The sequence below is a fragment of the Perissodus microlepis genome, chromosome 17 (genome assembly GCF_051167445.1).
Source record: "Perissodus microlepis isolate ML-2025 ecotype Zambia chromosome 17, ASM5116744v1, whole genome shotgun sequence".
In the NCBI taxonomy this organism is placed as follows: domain Eukaryota; kingdom Metazoa; phylum Chordata; class Actinopteri; order Cichliformes; family Cichlidae; genus Perissodus; species Perissodus microlepis.
Genome location: NC_140477.1, coordinates 2,509,804 through 2,528,062, shown reverse-complemented (window position 1 = coordinate 2,528,062; position 18,259 = coordinate 2,509,804). Strand labels below are relative to the sequence as shown.

The 18,259-nt window shown below is 44.3% G+C and overlaps 1 protein-coding gene across 5 annotated transcripts in view; it reads right to left on the bottom strand.

Moving 5' to 3' along the window:
* Positions 1 to 4,895: 4,895 nt before the first annotated feature.
* pde4ba (phosphodiesterase 4B, cAMP-specific a) overlaps positions 4,896 to 18,259 on the bottom strand; it is a 203,624-nt gene continuing 190,260 nt past the window's right edge. For all 5 annotated transcript variants that reach the window (XM_084909579.1, XM_084909580.1, XM_084909581.1 and 2 more), the window contains 8 exons: positions 13,560 to 13,653; positions 10,469 to 10,752; positions 10,220 to 10,384; positions 9,435 to 9,534; positions 9,183 to 9,337; positions 8,949 to 9,071; positions 8,639 to 8,821; positions 4,896 to 8,538 (listed from right to left, as the gene is read on the bottom strand). In XM_084909579.1, coding sequence (XP_084765705.1) covers positions 8,089 to 8,538; positions 8,639 to 8,821; positions 8,949 to 9,071; positions 9,183 to 9,337; positions 9,435 to 9,534; positions 10,220 to 10,384; positions 10,469 to 10,752; positions 13,560 to 13,653 — 1,554 coding nt within the window. In that variant the 3' untranslated portion in view covers positions 4,896 to 8,088. The remainder of the gene's footprint in view (positions 8,539 to 8,638; positions 8,822 to 8,948; positions 9,072 to 9,182; positions 9,338 to 9,434; positions 9,535 to 10,219; positions 10,385 to 10,468; positions 10,753 to 13,559; positions 13,654 to 18,259) is intronic.

The window sequence follows — 18,259 nt, the reverse complement described above, 5'->3', positions numbered from 1 at the left end:
GCCAATTCCCTATTATTTCCTATAAGCCTACAATTTCCTTTTCTGGCCTGAAAACATCCCTCATTTTTTTCTTTGTGCCACACAGGGGAGAAGTTAAGTGGTGTCATTTACCTCAACTGGTGGGAAATGTGTTGCTCTGTTTTTAGCTTCGTTAGATGACTCTCCCATCCCCGTGGAACTGCATGCCTTCGAAATGGAGTGCCCGTCATATGCACGTAAGCGGTTCCATCGAATCAAATCCCTTCCGTTTACTGGGTTATGTCTGAAGCAAGAGATTTCCAGAGGGAAATTGGTGAGGAGGAAGGGGAGTTGGAGGGGATATAGAGCTACTGACAGATATAGAGTATAAAATTTAAAATAAATGTAACAATAAGCGCTTACAGATGGAAATGAGAGGATTGGAGAGGGAATAAAAGAGACTAAGGTGATATAACTCACTCATAATTGTCCTTTAAAGCAAGGTTATAGTGGGTGCAAACGCAAACAGCCTCAGAGCTCTTGTTGTCACTGGGATGTTGCATATGAAGGGTCATACATGAGAATTACTCAAGCCTCTTAGCCATGTCATGCTTCAAGTCTTTAGGTAAGAAGAATTTCTCCTCACTCAGAAGCCTCCGTGTGGCCACATGCCACAGATCAGTTGCTGCCTCCAGCTCTTTCTTTCTTTCAGAAAATATAACATTTGTTTCTATTTATTCGCCAATGACACTCAGATCTATGTTCAACTGAAGAGAAACTCTTCTTCTCCACTAGAACCCTTCCCCTGGATGGCCTCTAACTTCCTTAACTTTAATGAGAACAAATGTTTGGACGATCCCAGCACGTCTCATTTTAACCTGCACAGTCTTCAGCCTTTTATTAAGTCACACACCAGAAATTTGGGGTTATATTTAGAATAGAATAGAATAGAATAGAATAGAATAATCCTTTAATTGTCTCACAAGGGGAAATTTGGTTGTAACAGCAGCCAAAAAGACACATATACAAACAAACAGTACACAGGACACAGGACAGAAACATACACAATTTTTCTTACATATTTACATTAAGGACAATGGTTACTATAAACAGGGAGTACTGTACAGTTATTAAATTAAATAAAAATAACTACAGGTAAGAGGCAAAGCAGGTTGTAGTGCGAATCGGTTGATTAACTTATTGCAGTTACAGCGCAGATGTAAACATCTATGTTTGTTGGGAGCAGTTCTGATTGTACAGTCTGACAGCTGCAGGGAGGAAGGACCTGCGGAAACGCTCCTTCATGCATCGAGGATGCAGCAGTCTGTCACTGAAGCAGCTCTGCAGTTCAGCAACATTTACATGCATGGGGTGGGAGACTCTGTCCATCAGAGATGTTATTTTGGCCAGAGTCCTTCTGTCTCCCACCACCTGCACTGGGTCCAGGGTGCATCCCAGAACAGAGCTGGCCTTCCTGATGAGTTTATCCAACCTCTTCCTCTCAGCTGCCGATAAACCGCTGCTCCAACATACCACACTGTAAAAAATGACAGAAGCCACCACAGAGTCATAGCAGGTCTTTAAAAGCGCTCCCTGGACTCCAAATGACCTCAGCCGCCTCAGCAGGTAGAGTCTGCTCTGACCCTTCCTGTAAAGATTTGATTGATATTTGACAGCAATATCACCTTTCAAAAACAGATTACAGATTATCTTTTAAAAACTTTGAACAGGCGATCCTTGTTGGACTCTTCTAACTCTTGGAGTTAGTCGGACCTGCCTTGCAGGACTGCAGTTGGTCCAAATGCTGCAGCTCGTCTTCTGACACGAACTAAGAGACGTGAACATATTTCTCCGGTGCTTGGCTCTCTTCGCTGGCTCCCTGTTCACTTCAGAATTGATTTAAAAATGTTATTGTTGACTTACAAAGCCCTGAATGGACAGGCTCCCGGGTATTTGTCGGACCTATTGCAGCCTTATGCGCCCTCTAGATCTCTTAGATCAAATGATCTTTTAGCCGTACCAAGCTCGAGGCTGGTTCACAGAGGCGACCGAGGGTTTGGGGTCGTAACAATAAAAAACACTGTAAACCATAAATTTCACACCCGAGCCTCAACTCTTGCGGCCCGGTACCAAACGACTCATGGACCGGTACCGGCCCGGGGGTTGGGGACCGCTGTGCTACATAAATAAAAAATGATAAACTTTCTATAAAATGAAATTCCATCACTGTGTTTGGTGGTTTGAGCAGCAACAACAAAAAGGAGGCAGCTTCATGCTGCAACACCTGCGTCCACTTTGCAAAACTGCCCTTATTATGTTTTTAAAGAAGGAAGTTGTGGTAAATACACAAAAAAGTCAATTACTAATGGCACAGCGTTATGTACTGTGGGATGCTCCCAAAGGGTTCTGGAGCCTGTAAACCCTCCAGTTAAACCAGTCAAAATAATAGGCCAATAGAGCATTCCTGGAAATATTGCTTAATCAAGCATATTTGCCTCCTCTTCCCGGCTACATACAAAGTCTCACATGTTATATAAAGCGGCTTAATAATGTAGCAATAAAACAGCTTAACTGTCTGCATCCTTTCCAGTAAATATCAGTAGGGAGTCACTGCAGGAGGTGCTGCAATAAACCAAGAACCAAATTGAGTAGAGTTGGAGCTTGCAAGCATTCAGAGAGCGTGCACCACCACTCGGTTCCTCGTTTGACGATTAAAGAGAAGGTTTTTGTCTTTTTTCAGCCTTAATTTGGAATAGCGCTGATGAATCCGATATGGAAATATTTGGGCTTATCTCAGAAGAGTTTGCGTGCACTTTTTAAAATCTAGTTAAGAACACAAGTCATGTTGATCACAGGTATTTACATATGGAGCCTGTAGTTAGGCCTCACCTAACACCTGCTGCTCAACACTCAGAGCTTGGCCCAGAGAGATGGCTAAATAAAGATAGTCGAGACTTTCTAGTTTTGAAATACTTTGCATTTATTTTGCATAGCAATGCAGGTCAATGCAGGTACCTTTAAAATCATTTATTGCAATAAAAACTGCATCGAGACCAGAACACTTCAGTCTTTTGCAGTCAACTGAAACTTTGCAATACTGCAGCTGTTATTTGACATCTAAAATAAAACTTCAGCTACTGCAGAAATTGATCCTATTTGACATTTGTACCATCTGTTTTTAATAATCACTTAACATCTCTCCCGTGTGTGTTGGAAAGCACCCCTGCGCATGTCTGAAAGGTGTTCGTTTGGGTGTAACATTTTAACTGGGGCACAAAACGGGCAGCGTATTTACGTGTGCGTTTCTGTTCATATGCGAAGGCCTTATGTCGCATCAGGACAGCCCTGTCAGATTGCGTGTAGGCTGCGGCGCTGAGTCTGTGTCACACTGTGTCCCGTCTCAGCACATTAGAGCCAAACCTTTGTGATGATGCAGCGTACACGGGACATCAAAGAGAATGAGGAGTAACATAGTACAGATACGAGGACCAATTTTAATTCCACGTCACTTTCCGGCACTGACCTGAGAATTATTTCTATATTTAATGGTTTATTTCTGTCTGGACGGGCCAGAGTCCCAGATTATTTATTTATTTAGGCACTCGGTTGTGGTCAACTAATTAAGGAAAATTACATGTCTGGATTTTTTTTAAATTTCTTGATAGGTTTCCATATTTTTATTGCATATTAGAAGGCTTTAAGAGAAACATTTATGTAGTAGTGGCAAGTGTTACAATACTCTGCTCTTATTCTCTGGTTTCATGTTGTAAATTGAGTTTTGAGTCTGCTGGACTAAATAAGGAAATGTCCTCTCTGGCTCTATTTTTTGTTTCTCTTGTGTGACTTCAAGTCAAAGGTCAAAATTGATTATGGCAACATCCCTTAACCTGCCTCTGACCCCGCCTCTGACCTCACATCGGCCTCTAACTCTAGGCAGCAAGAATTTGAAGGTGCGTAAATCCACAGCAAGCAGCTGCATCTCATTCCATTTAATGAAGCGCTGATGACATCACGCGACACAAACGTGTGACAAACTGCTGAATTGAATTAACTTTGGTTAAGTTCAGCAGTGTCGCCGCTCCACACTTGGCAATCAGAAAAAGGGAACACGGAAAAGAATCATGCCAACATGGCAACATGATGTGTTTGAAATACAGAGTTACAACCAAGTCTGTTAATTGGGGGCAGACACCAGTACACAGGAGCACTCTTTTAATTCATCCCTTTGTCTTTATGTCTCTTGTTGGACTTGAATAGCTGCTCAGGCTCATCAAATATAAGTTAGCCTCACAGGAGCTGTTGGACTCAATGCAGAGTCACTGACGTCACACCAACTGACGATTATATCATATCCTAGACCCTAGATTCAGATTTTGGATGTTAACCGAGTTACGCACATTCACTGGAAACAGTCTCATTGGCAGCAGTAGTTGTTTTTTTAACCATCTGCTGTCTGATTATCACAAAATTTTTGTAGGAAATCTTCACAGTTGTGTTCCAGTTAGAATGATTGTTTCTTTGCTCCTTGATTGCAAAGACTTCCAGATCACCTATTCTGACTACCTGGCATCAGAAAGTGTCACTGATGTTGACTTTGATTTTTTTGTTTTTAAGGCAAGTGAGACACTGAGAACAGGACACTATTGTGTAAATTCACACCTTGTTAGTCAGCTTGAATGTCAGGAGCAGCGCAGGCCTCCAGGTGCCACTAGCGGGGATTTTAGGCCATTCTTAGTACACTTTCATACACGGGCTATTTTTACAGAACAGGACCCAGGTGCTCTGTAAATACAGTCTTCTATTGTGAGGCAGACTAATGAAACATGACAAACACGTGAAAACCCACCAGAAGCATGACTGTGACCCAATTTGTTGCTCACACCCATGGTGAAAAAAACAAGGCCACAAAAGGGGAAGAACGGCAGACACAGTAGGAATATATTCATGCTTTGCTTTTAATCACTTCATAGAAAAAGTATTTCAGATTTATTTTTGAACACAATATACAATATAATACCATACATTGTGTGAAACATTTAATAACCCACCTGCAACAACTGGCAGACTTGAACATATTATTGACAATAAAAGAAACAAACCCATCTCTCATGCAGATAGTGCTAAATCTGGCTAACCATTTGGACACAACTAGGACCAAAAAGAAGAAGAAGCTTGAACATAGTTAATGTTAATACTGACAATTTGAATTTCAAAACTGCTAACAAGTTTGGTCAAAAACACATTAGCACAATCAGTTACATAAGATCATTTTTGTTGGTAATTCAGAATGTTTCATGTTAGTGCGGGGCGTATTGTAGCATGCTAACAATACCGTCCCCATGATATCTACTTTTACATGAAGTGCATTAAGTGTAAAAGGAGACAATCGCTTTGTGTTTGTCAGTCGAACCTGTATCTGGCCTCGTATATCAGCAATCTTCATTCAAACGCCAGATGGAGAAGCTTAGGTTGTAACGAGCCACTGAGGGGAGCTAAGCTAATATGCTAAGCTATTAGCATACTTTAAAACCGAGCACCGACTAAGCTAAGATGTTCCTAGCTCCTACATCCAAGCCTACGCAGTTTAACATGTCCTCTATGTTGCCTCTGGGTTACCAAATTGCTGATGTCACATGAAAACCTTGTAGTGAAATGGTCAAAAATGTGTTTAATGTGGAGTATTTTCTTGGATTCAGACTATTTCAGCAGAATTCTGATATTTGGAAACAGATTTAGATGGAATTCAAGACAGAAAAACAAAGTGACAACATTTTTGGTTTAATATTCATGCATAATATTAATAATTTCCATGTTCTTGTCTGTGACATGATATTAAAAGGTATCTAAACTTTCATGTGAAAATTAAAAAAAAGAAGCTGTTTTGTAGATACAAGGTTTTCATCTAACAACAACAATATGTCTCTTTAGCTGCTGCTCTGTTGGGCACTCAAAACATTGTGCGAATATATACTTAGATATATTTATATATATTTATATATATAAAAACAATATATGATACATATATAAAAAGGCTCTAATTAAGAGTCTTCTACACATTAGACACCACCACTTCCAGGTAATGCAAGTGCATATAAATTAAAATAGATTTTACACTGAAACAGTATTTCTTATTTACAGGCTTAAAGTATAGAATAAATACACTGTTATAAACAGCAAAAGGACCAACTTGAGCTTCTAGCGACAAACAGTAGAGACAAAGGTTTGGAGTGATGGGGGTAAGGCCTTATGAGGCTAAGACCTCATCCAGACACATACATACATCAACGCTTGTGCATACATATGAAACTTACTCACATACTCCATACACAAAACTGCCATCTAAGCATGCTTATGTGAAATCAGCTGAAGTACCTTTGAGTATCAGTAAACTAATTAAAAAAAAAGAAGAAAAAGACGTGATTACAGAAGCCACGAGAGCCAAAGTCTAATGGCCTGCAAACCATTTCAAACCATCAGACATTTTTGGGGGTTGTTTCAAACTAGAGCGCCTAATTATTCCTATTATTTTTTTTTTTAATTTCTTTTTTCTGTGGAAACAGGCATAGCCTTACATGCTGAATCCAGCAGTTCCAGCTGTGCCAAATCCTCATAACCTGACTGTCCTGGAAACCTGATACAACAGAGAGGGAGGGACAATATTCAACTGACGTCAATGAGCAGGAGCAGAACTTCAGGGATTTTTTTAGCGTGAGGAAGAAATAGCTGGCCTGATTGTTTTGAGGTCGTGTCCGCGGAGCCTAGAGGGGTTTGTAAACCATGTGAATACTGACGCTGATGAGGGTCGAAGAGTGCCTTTCAGACAGGCAGCTGCAAGAGCACCTTTAATCATCTGGTCTGGGCCTGATTGCAAAGAGAGGGGGGAAGGGGTGTTACATCAGACGGGTCTGTGGTCAGAACCCATTTCAACTAACAGGATTATTACCACTGTAGCATACCTGTGGGCTAAAAATAGACTCATCGCTGTTGCGCATTTTATCCTGAGCAGATTTCTTTTCATCGCAGATCTTAGCAGCTTGACGTAAGGGCCTGTTTGCTCGGGTTTCTGCGTATTTTATCTGGCAATGAGGGTTTGAACGTGGGTAACGCCTGTTTCACAGCAACATAACTGCAAAAATGAACAGACAAAAGTGTCTAGCTCAAATGCCCCAAATAGTTTACACTGAAAAATCAGCAGGAATCATTTAGGAATTTAGCATTTGTGTTGGTTTGAAACAGCAGGAAGTGCAATGGTCTGCAGGCCATTAAAAACTAAAAGAAAATCTGTTTAACAAGAACGAGAGGTGTTGTATTTGTGTGCAACTGTGACATTCATTGACTGACATGTGATACAGAAAGCAAGAAGCTAAACCTGCGGCGTGAACCATGGATTTGAATTCCACGTGTAAAGAAGGAACTTGTGCTGAAATGTTTTCTCGTTTAGATGAATTTGTCCAAAAGTTGTTTGTCGACATTTGTTTGGATATCTCTATTGCCCAATACATGGAAGACTTTTTTCAATATACAAAAAAAAATTTGCTCTATTCAGTTAAGAAAAACAAAACAAACAAACAAAAAAACATTTCACAGACATACTAGAGTGTTCAATAAATAAAAAACTATTATAAAGACAATAGTAAAAAAGGCACACAAGTCCTTTGACAAATGGTACAGGAAAAAAGTAAACACTTCCTCTTGCTATACAAATGTGTCTCCATCAGTAGATCTCACTCTATGCTACTTCTAGATCATATCGTGTATCGGTAAAAAAGTCTCAAGGTACAAAACTTCTCTCAGTAGTGTCAATGTCCATTTAATGCCAGTCCAGAAAAGAAAAGTAACCATTTTCCAAACTGGCTGAAATCCTTCAAGTTCCACCATCAGTCTTGCTTTTCCATCAAGACTCAATTGTTCGCGTGAATTATTTCCTGAGAACTCTGAAGCCGCTTCGCTGAAACCGTCCGTCCGTGCCTGGCTTCAAACACCCAAGTGCAACATGCCACTGCGCGGGGCAAAACTAAGCCCTTGCCTCTGTGGGCTTTTTAAAAAGGACAGCTCCAAGAGGATTTTCCCCTCTTTTTCCAAAAAAACACCCGCCTTTCAAATCACCGAGTGAACCTGATGCTGGAAGCCCTATGTGTCTGTGGGCGAAGCCTCGTGCGTCACGATCTCTATAGCCGTCGTGGGCTCGATCATGCCTTCCTCGTCATTCTCCTGACCGTCCAAATAGTCCAGCGGAGGAGAACGCGAATCTCCTAGACTGTCCTCCTCCTCCTCCTCCTCATCCAGCTCTTCCTCCTCTTCGTCTTCCTCCGCGTCGCCGTCTTTTTCCATTCCGTCCAAGTCCTCCTCCTCTAAGGTCAGCTCAAATTGAAATTTCTCCCCGCCCCCCGGCCCTCCGGTGCCTCCGCTGTGTCCGTGTGTGCTCTGGTCGTAGAAGGGCGGAGAGGGACTTTGGGGAATCATGCTCTGGTACCAGTTCCTGTTGTCCTCCAGCGTGTCCAGAATGTCCTGAGCATCGGGGTGGACCAGGTCGGCCCAGGTCTCCCACAGAGGGTGCACTATGTAGTCTATGAAGCCCACCTGAAAGAAACAAACGAGTGTTAGGAGTCAGTGTCTTTTAAAGCTTTCCTGGGAATTCTGAGCTTTGCTCTCCATCATAGCTAATACAGTTTCTGCATACCTGGCTCTTTTCCACTGAGGCTGTGTGTTTATCGCACATCGGACTGATCTCCATCCCCCGCTCCCTCTCTCTGTCTCCTTGGTGAAAGAACTCCTCCATTATCCGATCAGTCCACTGACGATACAGCTCCAGGGACTTAGTGGGGTTACTCAAGTCGGCACAGTGCACCATGTTACGCAGCACCTGGAAGTCATACAGAGTTGAAGACTGTGTCACTACACAGGCTACAAAAAAGAGATGGATGACGTGGCTGAGCCCCTCGTGCACAAACTTGTGCCATTATTACTGCTCAGGTAGAAGTCACACATACCTGTATCCTGTCGGTGTAATTGTCTAGCAGCAGCACTCCGGAGCTCGTCACCTTTTTCGTTTCTACCATAGTCTTCAGATCGGCCAGCAGACTCATGTGTTTGGACATGTCAGTGGCCAAAACCTGAACGAAAGAAGAAAAAACACTTGATCAGCATCTGGCTTTGGAAAGTTTCTGGTTTTTTTAGTTTTACTATGAAATAATTGTAAAGAAACAAGAATCTGGAATTCTTACCATGTCGATAACCATCTTGCGCAGGGACTGACGCTGCTTCTTTGTGAGGTTCTGGAAGATATCACAGTTGTCTTCCTGTAGCAGCTTGAATCCCACAGCCAGATGATGGTTCTCCAGCACAGACTCATCGTTGTACATTAGAGCCAGCTCAGAGTCTGCGTAGTGGTTAAAAACCGATGGTTAAACATGCTCTGATGGCTTTGTTTCATCTCATATGAGTGGAAACTTTTTGTTTAAGCGTTTCAGACTTACTGGTATTGATTAAAAACTGGTTGGATACTCCGGGATGATCAACGTCATGGATAGCCGCAGCAAAGATGGCTGCCAGGATCTCGAGATCTGTGAAGACCGCCTGTAAAAGTAATCAGAAAGGAACAGTGTTAAACGATGTCCCGAGATTGAAGCTGAAAGCAAAGAGCAGATAATCTTTGACACTGACAGCTGAGTGGCAGAGCAATGTGGGAGAAATCCACTTGTTTCTGTCACATTCTGCCTTCACACGAAGGTCACACGAGGATGGAGAATTAGTATTTCCTCAACAAGCTAGCTAATAGGCTGTCTGCCTTTTTTGTGAAGATCCATTGTGAGAGTATAATACGCCGCCGGCTGGCTGCTATGACGACAGATGGGGAGAGCCTAGAAGTGTAAATCAGGATCTTCAGATTGGGTCATATTGACATGGCTGCATCTCACCAGCTACTCGAGCTTGAATAGAGCTTTTAGAAAGTGTCCACAGGAAAATATGAACAAATAAGGCGTGTGAGAGGGGGATTCTCTCAGAAGAGGAGAAGGGAAAAAATAGATGATTCATCGGAAGGATGCGGAGCTCTTTAGCCATCCAGGAAAGTGACACGAGGTGATGTAAGAGGTCACCCTCCTAATTTAGTTTTCCCTTATTTCAGCAGATTCTGGCTCCTGATTCAAAAACGGACGAACTCAACCAAAGTGGAGAGCTACTGTAAGGCCAGCTAGTGATTGGTATTACCAAACCTCGAGTTCAAGTCGGACTTTAAGACATTGCTTTCAGAAAGACTTACATCCAGGGCTGGAGTTGAGAGGAGGATGTGTGTGGACTGTGCTACGTCAGCAGCGTGCAGGCTGTTGTGGTAGGCCACATCTGAATGGTAGTGATCTTCTAATGTCATCATGTAGGCCACAAATGTATCTGCCGGGATCTTAAATGTCTTTAGAAGGTCTCGCTCCTAGGAGAAGGATACAGGGATAAAACATGAGGAAGGAAACCCAGGTAACATTTAAGTAGTAGGAAGTAGTAGAGGAGTCCTTACCTGGAAGATGGCGTACATGATGCAGGTGAGAGGTCGGTTGTTGGAGAACTCTGAAACCGAGAAGATGTTCAGGCCCCACTTGTTGAGGTCCTCCAGCTCCTTGGACAGCAGCTCCTCCTTATCAGTCTTGACCCCGAAGCGTGCGATGCTGCTGCTCGAGAGCGAGGGCCCGTGGGAGACCTTCTTGACCCCGCTAATCTGTGTCATCAGCTGCTGCTTCTGCTGCTTCTTCTTCTCCCGTGTCTTGGATGTTGGCGATGGGATCTCCACCTCATTTTGTTTGTCTACGTGAGTGGGAATTAAAAAAAAGATGGATTTTGGTCAAGTAGAAGGTAAGAGGCTTATTCAGCAGTTCAGTGAAGATGTCTTGTATGATGGTTGGGATGTGAGAACCCAGGTGCGCTATATAGACGCACCTGTGGCAGGTTGATTCCTCGGGGGGTTTATTGATTCGCTCACTCATTCATCTGTCCCTCCAGTCGTTTGCTTATTTATGCTCGCTGTCATCCACCTGCAGTCTCTCTCTCAGAGCTCCCACTGTTCATTCATCCACATCCCTCAACCCCGCTTGCAGCGCCCCCCCCATCCCAGCCTCACAGCAGGTGGCTCACATCTCATCTCCCGTTCTGTGACTCTCGGAGGTCAGCCCGTTGACACGGGCAAAACTGTTGGAGTTTTTTTGCAGCTCTATCAGATTCCATAGTTGATGACATCAGCGAGCCTGTGCGGCTAAATAAAACGAATCGGAAGGCAAAAAAATTAAAATAAACACTGACATCACACCAGTCTCTGTGCTAAAAATAAACACGATAGAAGTGATTTTTTCCTGTAATAAGCTTACACCGCCGTGTTTACTGCAGTCGCAGAGGAACTGAATAAGACCCTGCAGGGACCGGCTATTCTGCACGCGTGCGAGCCGCGCGCTCGTCTATCAAGCCTCGACTCGGCTCATTGCTGGCCTATCAGCCTTCCCCCGCGGAGGGTTATTCAATTACCAGGCGTAATTCAAATAATCACTTTCACTCTCATGCTCTCCCTCACATTTCTCTGCCTTTTTCTCCCCGCGCCTCGATCTCTCTTCAGTTCTCGCCTGGTAATTGAGAACGGGCAATTAAGCACACTCAGACATGTGCTGCGTGGAAACAAAAGGAGGAGCAATGTATTGCTCTCTAATTTATTACGAGTCATCATTGTCACCACTGCTGTGCAGTGTTTGCGTGTTGCCTGTATATAACATATATGTGTGTGTCTGTTAGCTGAAATATGGATAAACTGAGCTCACTCTTTTCTGTCAACTTAGCTGGTAAGAAACATGCAAACAAATCAGCAGATGAAATAAATGTCCTAATCGGCTATTTTGTCTCTTGTTTTTCTTCCGTTCTCACTTTCCAATCCTCTGTCACCTCCCACGTTCACTTAGATTTCAGCCAAACTCTTTTCATCCTCCTCCACAAGCTCTTCCGTGGGAGATGCGCATTTGGTGGGAAGATGGAAGAGGAGCCTGGGAGACGACTATTTTCCCAAAGTTGGGTGTGCTGGCTGATCAAAGGGAGTTATGACAGATTTATGATGCAAGGACAGCTGGGAAAAGGTCCCAAAAAATAAATTAAAGGCACACGTGAGCTGCCGCGCCGAAAGCAATCGTAATTGGAAATCCTTGATTAAAATCGTCCCCGCTAAAAGTCTGAGATGTTTATTTATCTGGGGGATGAATCGTGTTCCACGAGCACCGTTTTACCAAGCATGAGGTCGTCTGTCACAAAATGATGGGATCTGTGATGGATCTACCAGGCCTATGGCATCAAAATTTAATTTCCCTGAGACTGAATGGATGCTCTTTTTTTTTAGTAACAAAAATAGGATAAAGCAGAAATAAGTGCATTACTGATGCGATGTTAATCTTAGTGGATGGAAGGATTAAAACAGTCCTTTTGGTGAGCTAAGGACCGATCCAGGTCCGCTGTGCTGACTCAGCTAATTTTTCCTTTTCTTCTCATTAATATTTTCTCTTTCCTCCTTTGCTTCTTCAGCCCCCTTCAGCAGGGTAATCCTCATTTCCTTATTGAAGTCATAGTCATTGGTGAGTGGATTCCCGGATCAGCAGAGAGAGAGAGGGACAACAAGGTGTCCCTGCTGACAAAGATGCATTAAGATGGGGATGAGTCACCCAATCTGCCGAGCTCATCTCACTGCCAGCAAAGGGGGTTCCTCTATACCTCCATTTTTTTCCCTTCGCTGCAGTGAGGTCTCTCCCTCCCTCGCTCGTTTGCTTCTTCTCAAAGCCCGTCTCGCTCTAAACGGGGGCGAGGGATCCACTGACAGCGCTATACCAGCGGGGGACGGCAAATGATCGGAAACAGAGTGTCTGAATAATCTCGGCTACCTTTATGAGCATTATCTCTGAAATATATCAGCCTTTTTCTTTCTCCCTCTGTATATCTGGGATGAGATCATTTACTTCTACTTTCTCTGGCTTTGTGCATCCTGCATCGAGCACTCTTCCGTAGACCTATCAGGTTTCCTGAAAATCAACTTTGAATCTGTTTTGTTTCATCGGTTGTTGATTGATGTTTCTAGAGCTATTTGTTGCATTACGGTTTCTTTTTGTGCTTTGGTGCCAAGAACAAAACCAGAAAGGTTTTAAAGCTGAATATTCATAATTAGATGTTCGCATCTATTCTCAGACGTGCAACCCACGCCGACAGCATCCAGTTCCAATTCAGACTCTGAAGCCTTCTTTACAGTCAATACCCTTTTTTATTCTCGTAATATTTTGAGAAATTAAATATTAATACTTTTTTCAGTTCTGTTTCAGTTCAGATGTCATAAACGTCGACACAAAGCTTAATGGCGCAGTTTTTTTATGGTACGCCCCCACAGGAAAGCCAGCCAGAGCAACTTGCACAGCTCGACATCAAAGAAAAGAAATTGAGCTCTGTGAGCTGTAATGTTGCATATCTGACCAAACGCACAAGTCATAAACGTGATTTGTGGAGGCTTCAGATGGATCATAAACATCCAGTAGCTGTTTTTGTTTAACTTATGAACATGGTCGTGATTTTGAGTTTGTGTACACAAGACTTCCATTTACCTAGGAAGGTGTTGGAGATGAATTCGGAAACCTGGTTCCCAGACCGACTCATCTCGGATAGGTGCGTCAACTCCCGATTCAACATTCTCTTGAACTGCAAGAGAGAAAGAGGAGGAGGGGGAAGAGAGAGAGAGAGAGAAATGTCGTCAGTTTCCACTGGAGAGGAAATCTGGGAAACATTAGGATATATACGGTTACATGGAAAATTCACTAGTGCCCAGTTTTATTCTGCCAGGTCAAGAATGTCACTTGATATTTGTGCTTTTCCACAGTTTTCCCTGAAATTAATTAAGATGCAGATAATTATTAGCGGTAACAGTGAGTAGGCTGCCACCTTTTAATAAGCCTCAAATTACCCGCAGCAAACACTTTACAGTTTTATTACGCTGGGTCGCATATTTGGGGCATTTAGCCATTTTTCCTGCATCAGTGTGCAAAAATTTCAGTGATGCAAGAGGAAAATCTGCACGCAGCCCGAGACGTTCCTCTTGTTGCCAACATTTCACGTAATTTCATGTAATTCGCACACTGCGAACAGTTCTACGGTGGTTCAAACATTTAAAAAAACACTTGTGATAAACAGGCACAGAGTACACAGAGACCCAGACACTGCAGCAGCTGTTTATGACAGGCTGATGCATGCGCGTGCACACACAGACACACAGCTCTGCAGAGGGCTCAAGATGGAGCCCGAGCCGTCGGATCCCCCACCACCATCGACAACAACCCTCTAATATTGATGGAAATATCTTTGGGTGCACACGTCGTGCCCACAAAAGCAGCCGATCGGTTCCAAACCGATCTTTAGCTTCTAATAACAGAACAGCACAGCACAGAGAGCTATAATGAGGCCAGCGCGGTATCCCCACAAGCTACGTAGATAAGCGCCACACACCTTAATGTAACCCCAAGACACCGACAGCAGGTAATTGGCTTCAGGCATTTTGGACCCCGTTTTCTCGTTCCTACACAAAGCCAGAACTGTAATCCAAAAAGGGAGGATGGGGGCAAATTAGAGGCAGATGATCAGGATTCCTCCAGCACCCAAAAAAAGGGGGGAAAAAAATCCTCTCTTCTCTCCTCTTGGGTTTCTCTTCTTCTCAGCAGCTAAGAGAGCAGCTCGATGGTGGCTCACTCTCTCTCTCAGCAGCAGAAAAGGGCCAGCTCTGAGTTTCCATGCTTGGGAATGGAAATCTGGGAGGATGGACGGATGTGCGTGAAAGAAGGAGCTGTAAGCGAGGAGATCCAGCGGGCTCGATGGATCGGCTGGAGCAGCAGCAGCAGCTGGAGCCGTGAGCTGGGGACTGTCTGCGCGCTGATGAATAATGGAGAAGAAGCGAGGAAGGGAGGAGGGGAAAAACGGCGATGGAGAGGGGAGGAGGAGGAGGCGGGAGTGAGGCAGTGATGTTCATCTGACTAGAGGGGGGGTTCCTCTACTGGATTTGTCTCGCTTTGCTGCTCTCGCTGCTGTACCACTCCCTCCCTCCCTTCTCTCGCCCTCGCTGCAGTCTGCCAGCCCCAGCAACACACTCCAGTCAGAACACATGATTTGACAGAAAGTGGGGGGGAAAAGGGGGGAGCCCAAATTACAGCTTGGCATTGGTGTATATGTAAAGTTATAAAGGGGTGTGTGAGTGATTGATGTTTAATATCTATTTAATATGAACTCTTTCTCTTTCTTTTTTCTCTCAACTACAAAACCACTGCAAGTAATGTCCGTCCTCCTTAATTCCCAGGCCCTGTAATGTCATGAAGCTGTAAAACTACGCCTCCCATCTACGAGTGAAACAATGGGAAGAGCGAGAGGGATGCTGCAGCACGTTTTGAAGAATATGAACGTACAGCGATGGTATTTCTAATCGCCATTATCTCCATTATCCCCTCCCGCCCCCTCTTTTGTGTCTTCTGTTGTCTCCTGACGTGCAGCCACGGCAGCCATTGTGGAGAACTCATAAGCCTGTTCATTATCCGCACCCCATAATAATATTAGATACTGACAGGGTGTTTGTGGACGGCTATTTTTAACAGCCAAGACACAGGAGGCGAGACGGTTACAGAAGGAGAAGAAGGAAGATAATTGTGTCCTTCCTTCCCCAATTTAGGTGACACGAAGCCCACGGTTTCTCTCGCTGCCTGTAACTGCGTGTGAGCCAATTACCAGAACACCCCAACGCCATGGCAACAGCACTAGGTAGCCAGTGTAAGGCTGTTTTTTTTTTTTTTTCTAAATGAGGAGAGGGGAGGCGAAGGAGAGAGGCTTCCCCTATTGCTTCCCAGGCAGACATGTGCTGTAACTGCTGAGCTGTCACGAGGACTCACCACACACATCGCCCCTGCTCGCATCCACTGATGCACAGGCTGAAAATCGCCGCCTCCTCCTCCCCTCCACCACCATTCCCTCGCTCTGCTTCATCTATCCCTCACTCTCCACCGCTTACATGTCAATTTCTCTCTCGGCTTCCACTAGCCAACACAGTCATCAATCTCTGTCTGTCTGCTTCGCTGGCAGAATCGATGGGCTGTCCTCAGAGCAGGTGTTGATACTGGCTGTGGTGTACAAGGCCTAGGCCCACCTGACCGGAGCGTAACACCAGCAGCACCAGACGTGTCAATCACGACTGGGCTCTTATGTGTGAAAACCTTGAGGACAGCTGCGACGCCTCAATCACGCTTCAGAACAAATCCACAGGAAACTGTAAACAGAGGTTCCCAGAGAATCTCTCGGCCCTAATGTGTGTGTGCGGGAAGATGAGGGGGAGATGAAAGCTTTCCCGAGAGAATTCCTTCCGGATTATCCTGCCAATGAGGGAAAGAACCAGAAGCGAGGAGGTGGGATGCAAGGAGAAGGCAGCTCTTTATATAATAGCTCACTGCATAATATATAAAGAAACCAGAAATAACAGGATGCAGTGTCGAAGTGCCGTGCTTCCCCCAGAAGCTGCGAAAAAAGTGCGCGCACGCTCCGCAGCAGCCTGCGAGCGCCGTCACCTGCATTTAAACCCAGTCAGTGCTGACATGTTTTATAAGTGTGTGTGTTTCAATGTGTCGCTGCCAGTGTGTGTTTGGAGTTTGCTCTTTCATGAGGGAAGCCTCCTAATCTCCCACTGACATCATGACACTGGAGGGAGATTAACCTCTCCAAAGATGTGTGGATACATCTCTTGTCACTGGAATCTTTATTATATCGTTTCACCAGTTAGCTTCTTTCATTTATTATAATCTAAATCAGTTTTTTCTACAAATTTTCCATTATTTTTGCTTTTATCTCGTCTTCCTCCCTCTTTAAGCTCCATATCTCTGTCTTCTAACCTCTTACTCCTCCCTCCCCTTCTCTCCCTGCTTTCGGTGGGTGGGTTGATTCAGCAGAGAGGTGCTCTGACAGAGGGAAGGAAGGTGAATGGAGCCTGTGGTACATCAATGAGAGGTGGAGGGAGGCGCGTTCGTGCAGAGCCCCCTCCGTTTAGACGCGATCCCATCGGACAGCTCGCCGTGCAGGGCGGCGAGGCGGACAGGTGGACCGGAAGGCAGACACGGAGTCTCCCTCTGACACGAGACTGATCTTACGCAACATGGCGCTGCACAGCCTCAGCGTATCATGTCTGTTACTCTCTGATTGTTTCTCGTCATCGTTCTGAACTGGAATCTTTTTGCACCACAGCTTAGAGGATGACTGAACTGGAACTCTCCGGTGTTGCTGAAATCAGCTGAAATTTTCTAGTTTGTCTCGTTACCCATTTGAGCCTGAAGTGGTTCAGACTGAAGTTGTGTCTCTGAGCCACTAGTGGGTGCACTACACCCATTCTGGTCAGTCTTGACTTAGTACTGGGCTCCCAGTCTGTACTGGAATTTACAACTTATGGCTAAATCTGTAAATATCTTTGCATCTCTGTGAAGGTGCGAAACGCTCACACTTTAAAAGTAATCAATTTCTTGATTTAAGTCAGGATTTGCAAGGAGCTGCAAGTTTTATTTATTATCGTGATTTTCATGCTTCTCAACACAGTCTCATATTCACAGCACGCATGCAGCGTTGCTGATTATAACTCGTGCAACCATCTCCTTTACCAGCAAACGTGCAGCGTTTGTGGTTAATCACCTCCTCAGTTTAGCAAACGTGTGACGCCAGATTGTAAAATCGGCACGGAGGAGTAATGACATAACTCGGAGAAGATCAGGAAACTTACCTACGTATGAACTGTGCGTATGTTGGTTAGAGATACAGACAATTCTGAGAGACGGCCTGACTACCTCTCACTTCCTCTGACTCACTCGCTTATGCTTGTGTGTGCGTGTGTGTGTGTGTGTGTGTGTGTGAGAGATGGAGTGTATTCATGCATCTGTGGTCCCGTACAGTAAAATATAGAGGGGGGGAAAAATGAAGGTTTCGAGAGCAAAAAAGGATGGGAAGGAGAAATGTTTTTAAGCCGACTGATTGATTCTAATCGCTCCTGGTGATCACAGCCTCAGATGTAGTTTGCTTCACTATTTTTAGGCTCGAGGCAAACAGTTAACAGGCTGCAATGCTCAGCTCGAGTCGGGGCTGCTTCGAAAGCAGAAAGCAACCCTCTGTTAAAGACCACGCTGCAAAAAAAAAACAGGAAATGCTCAAATCGTCTGTTCTAAATTCTCCTCCTAACTTCTGGTAAAATAAAGAATTGCAGAAATGCGTTCTCGACACTGTACACCCAAGCTACGAGCAC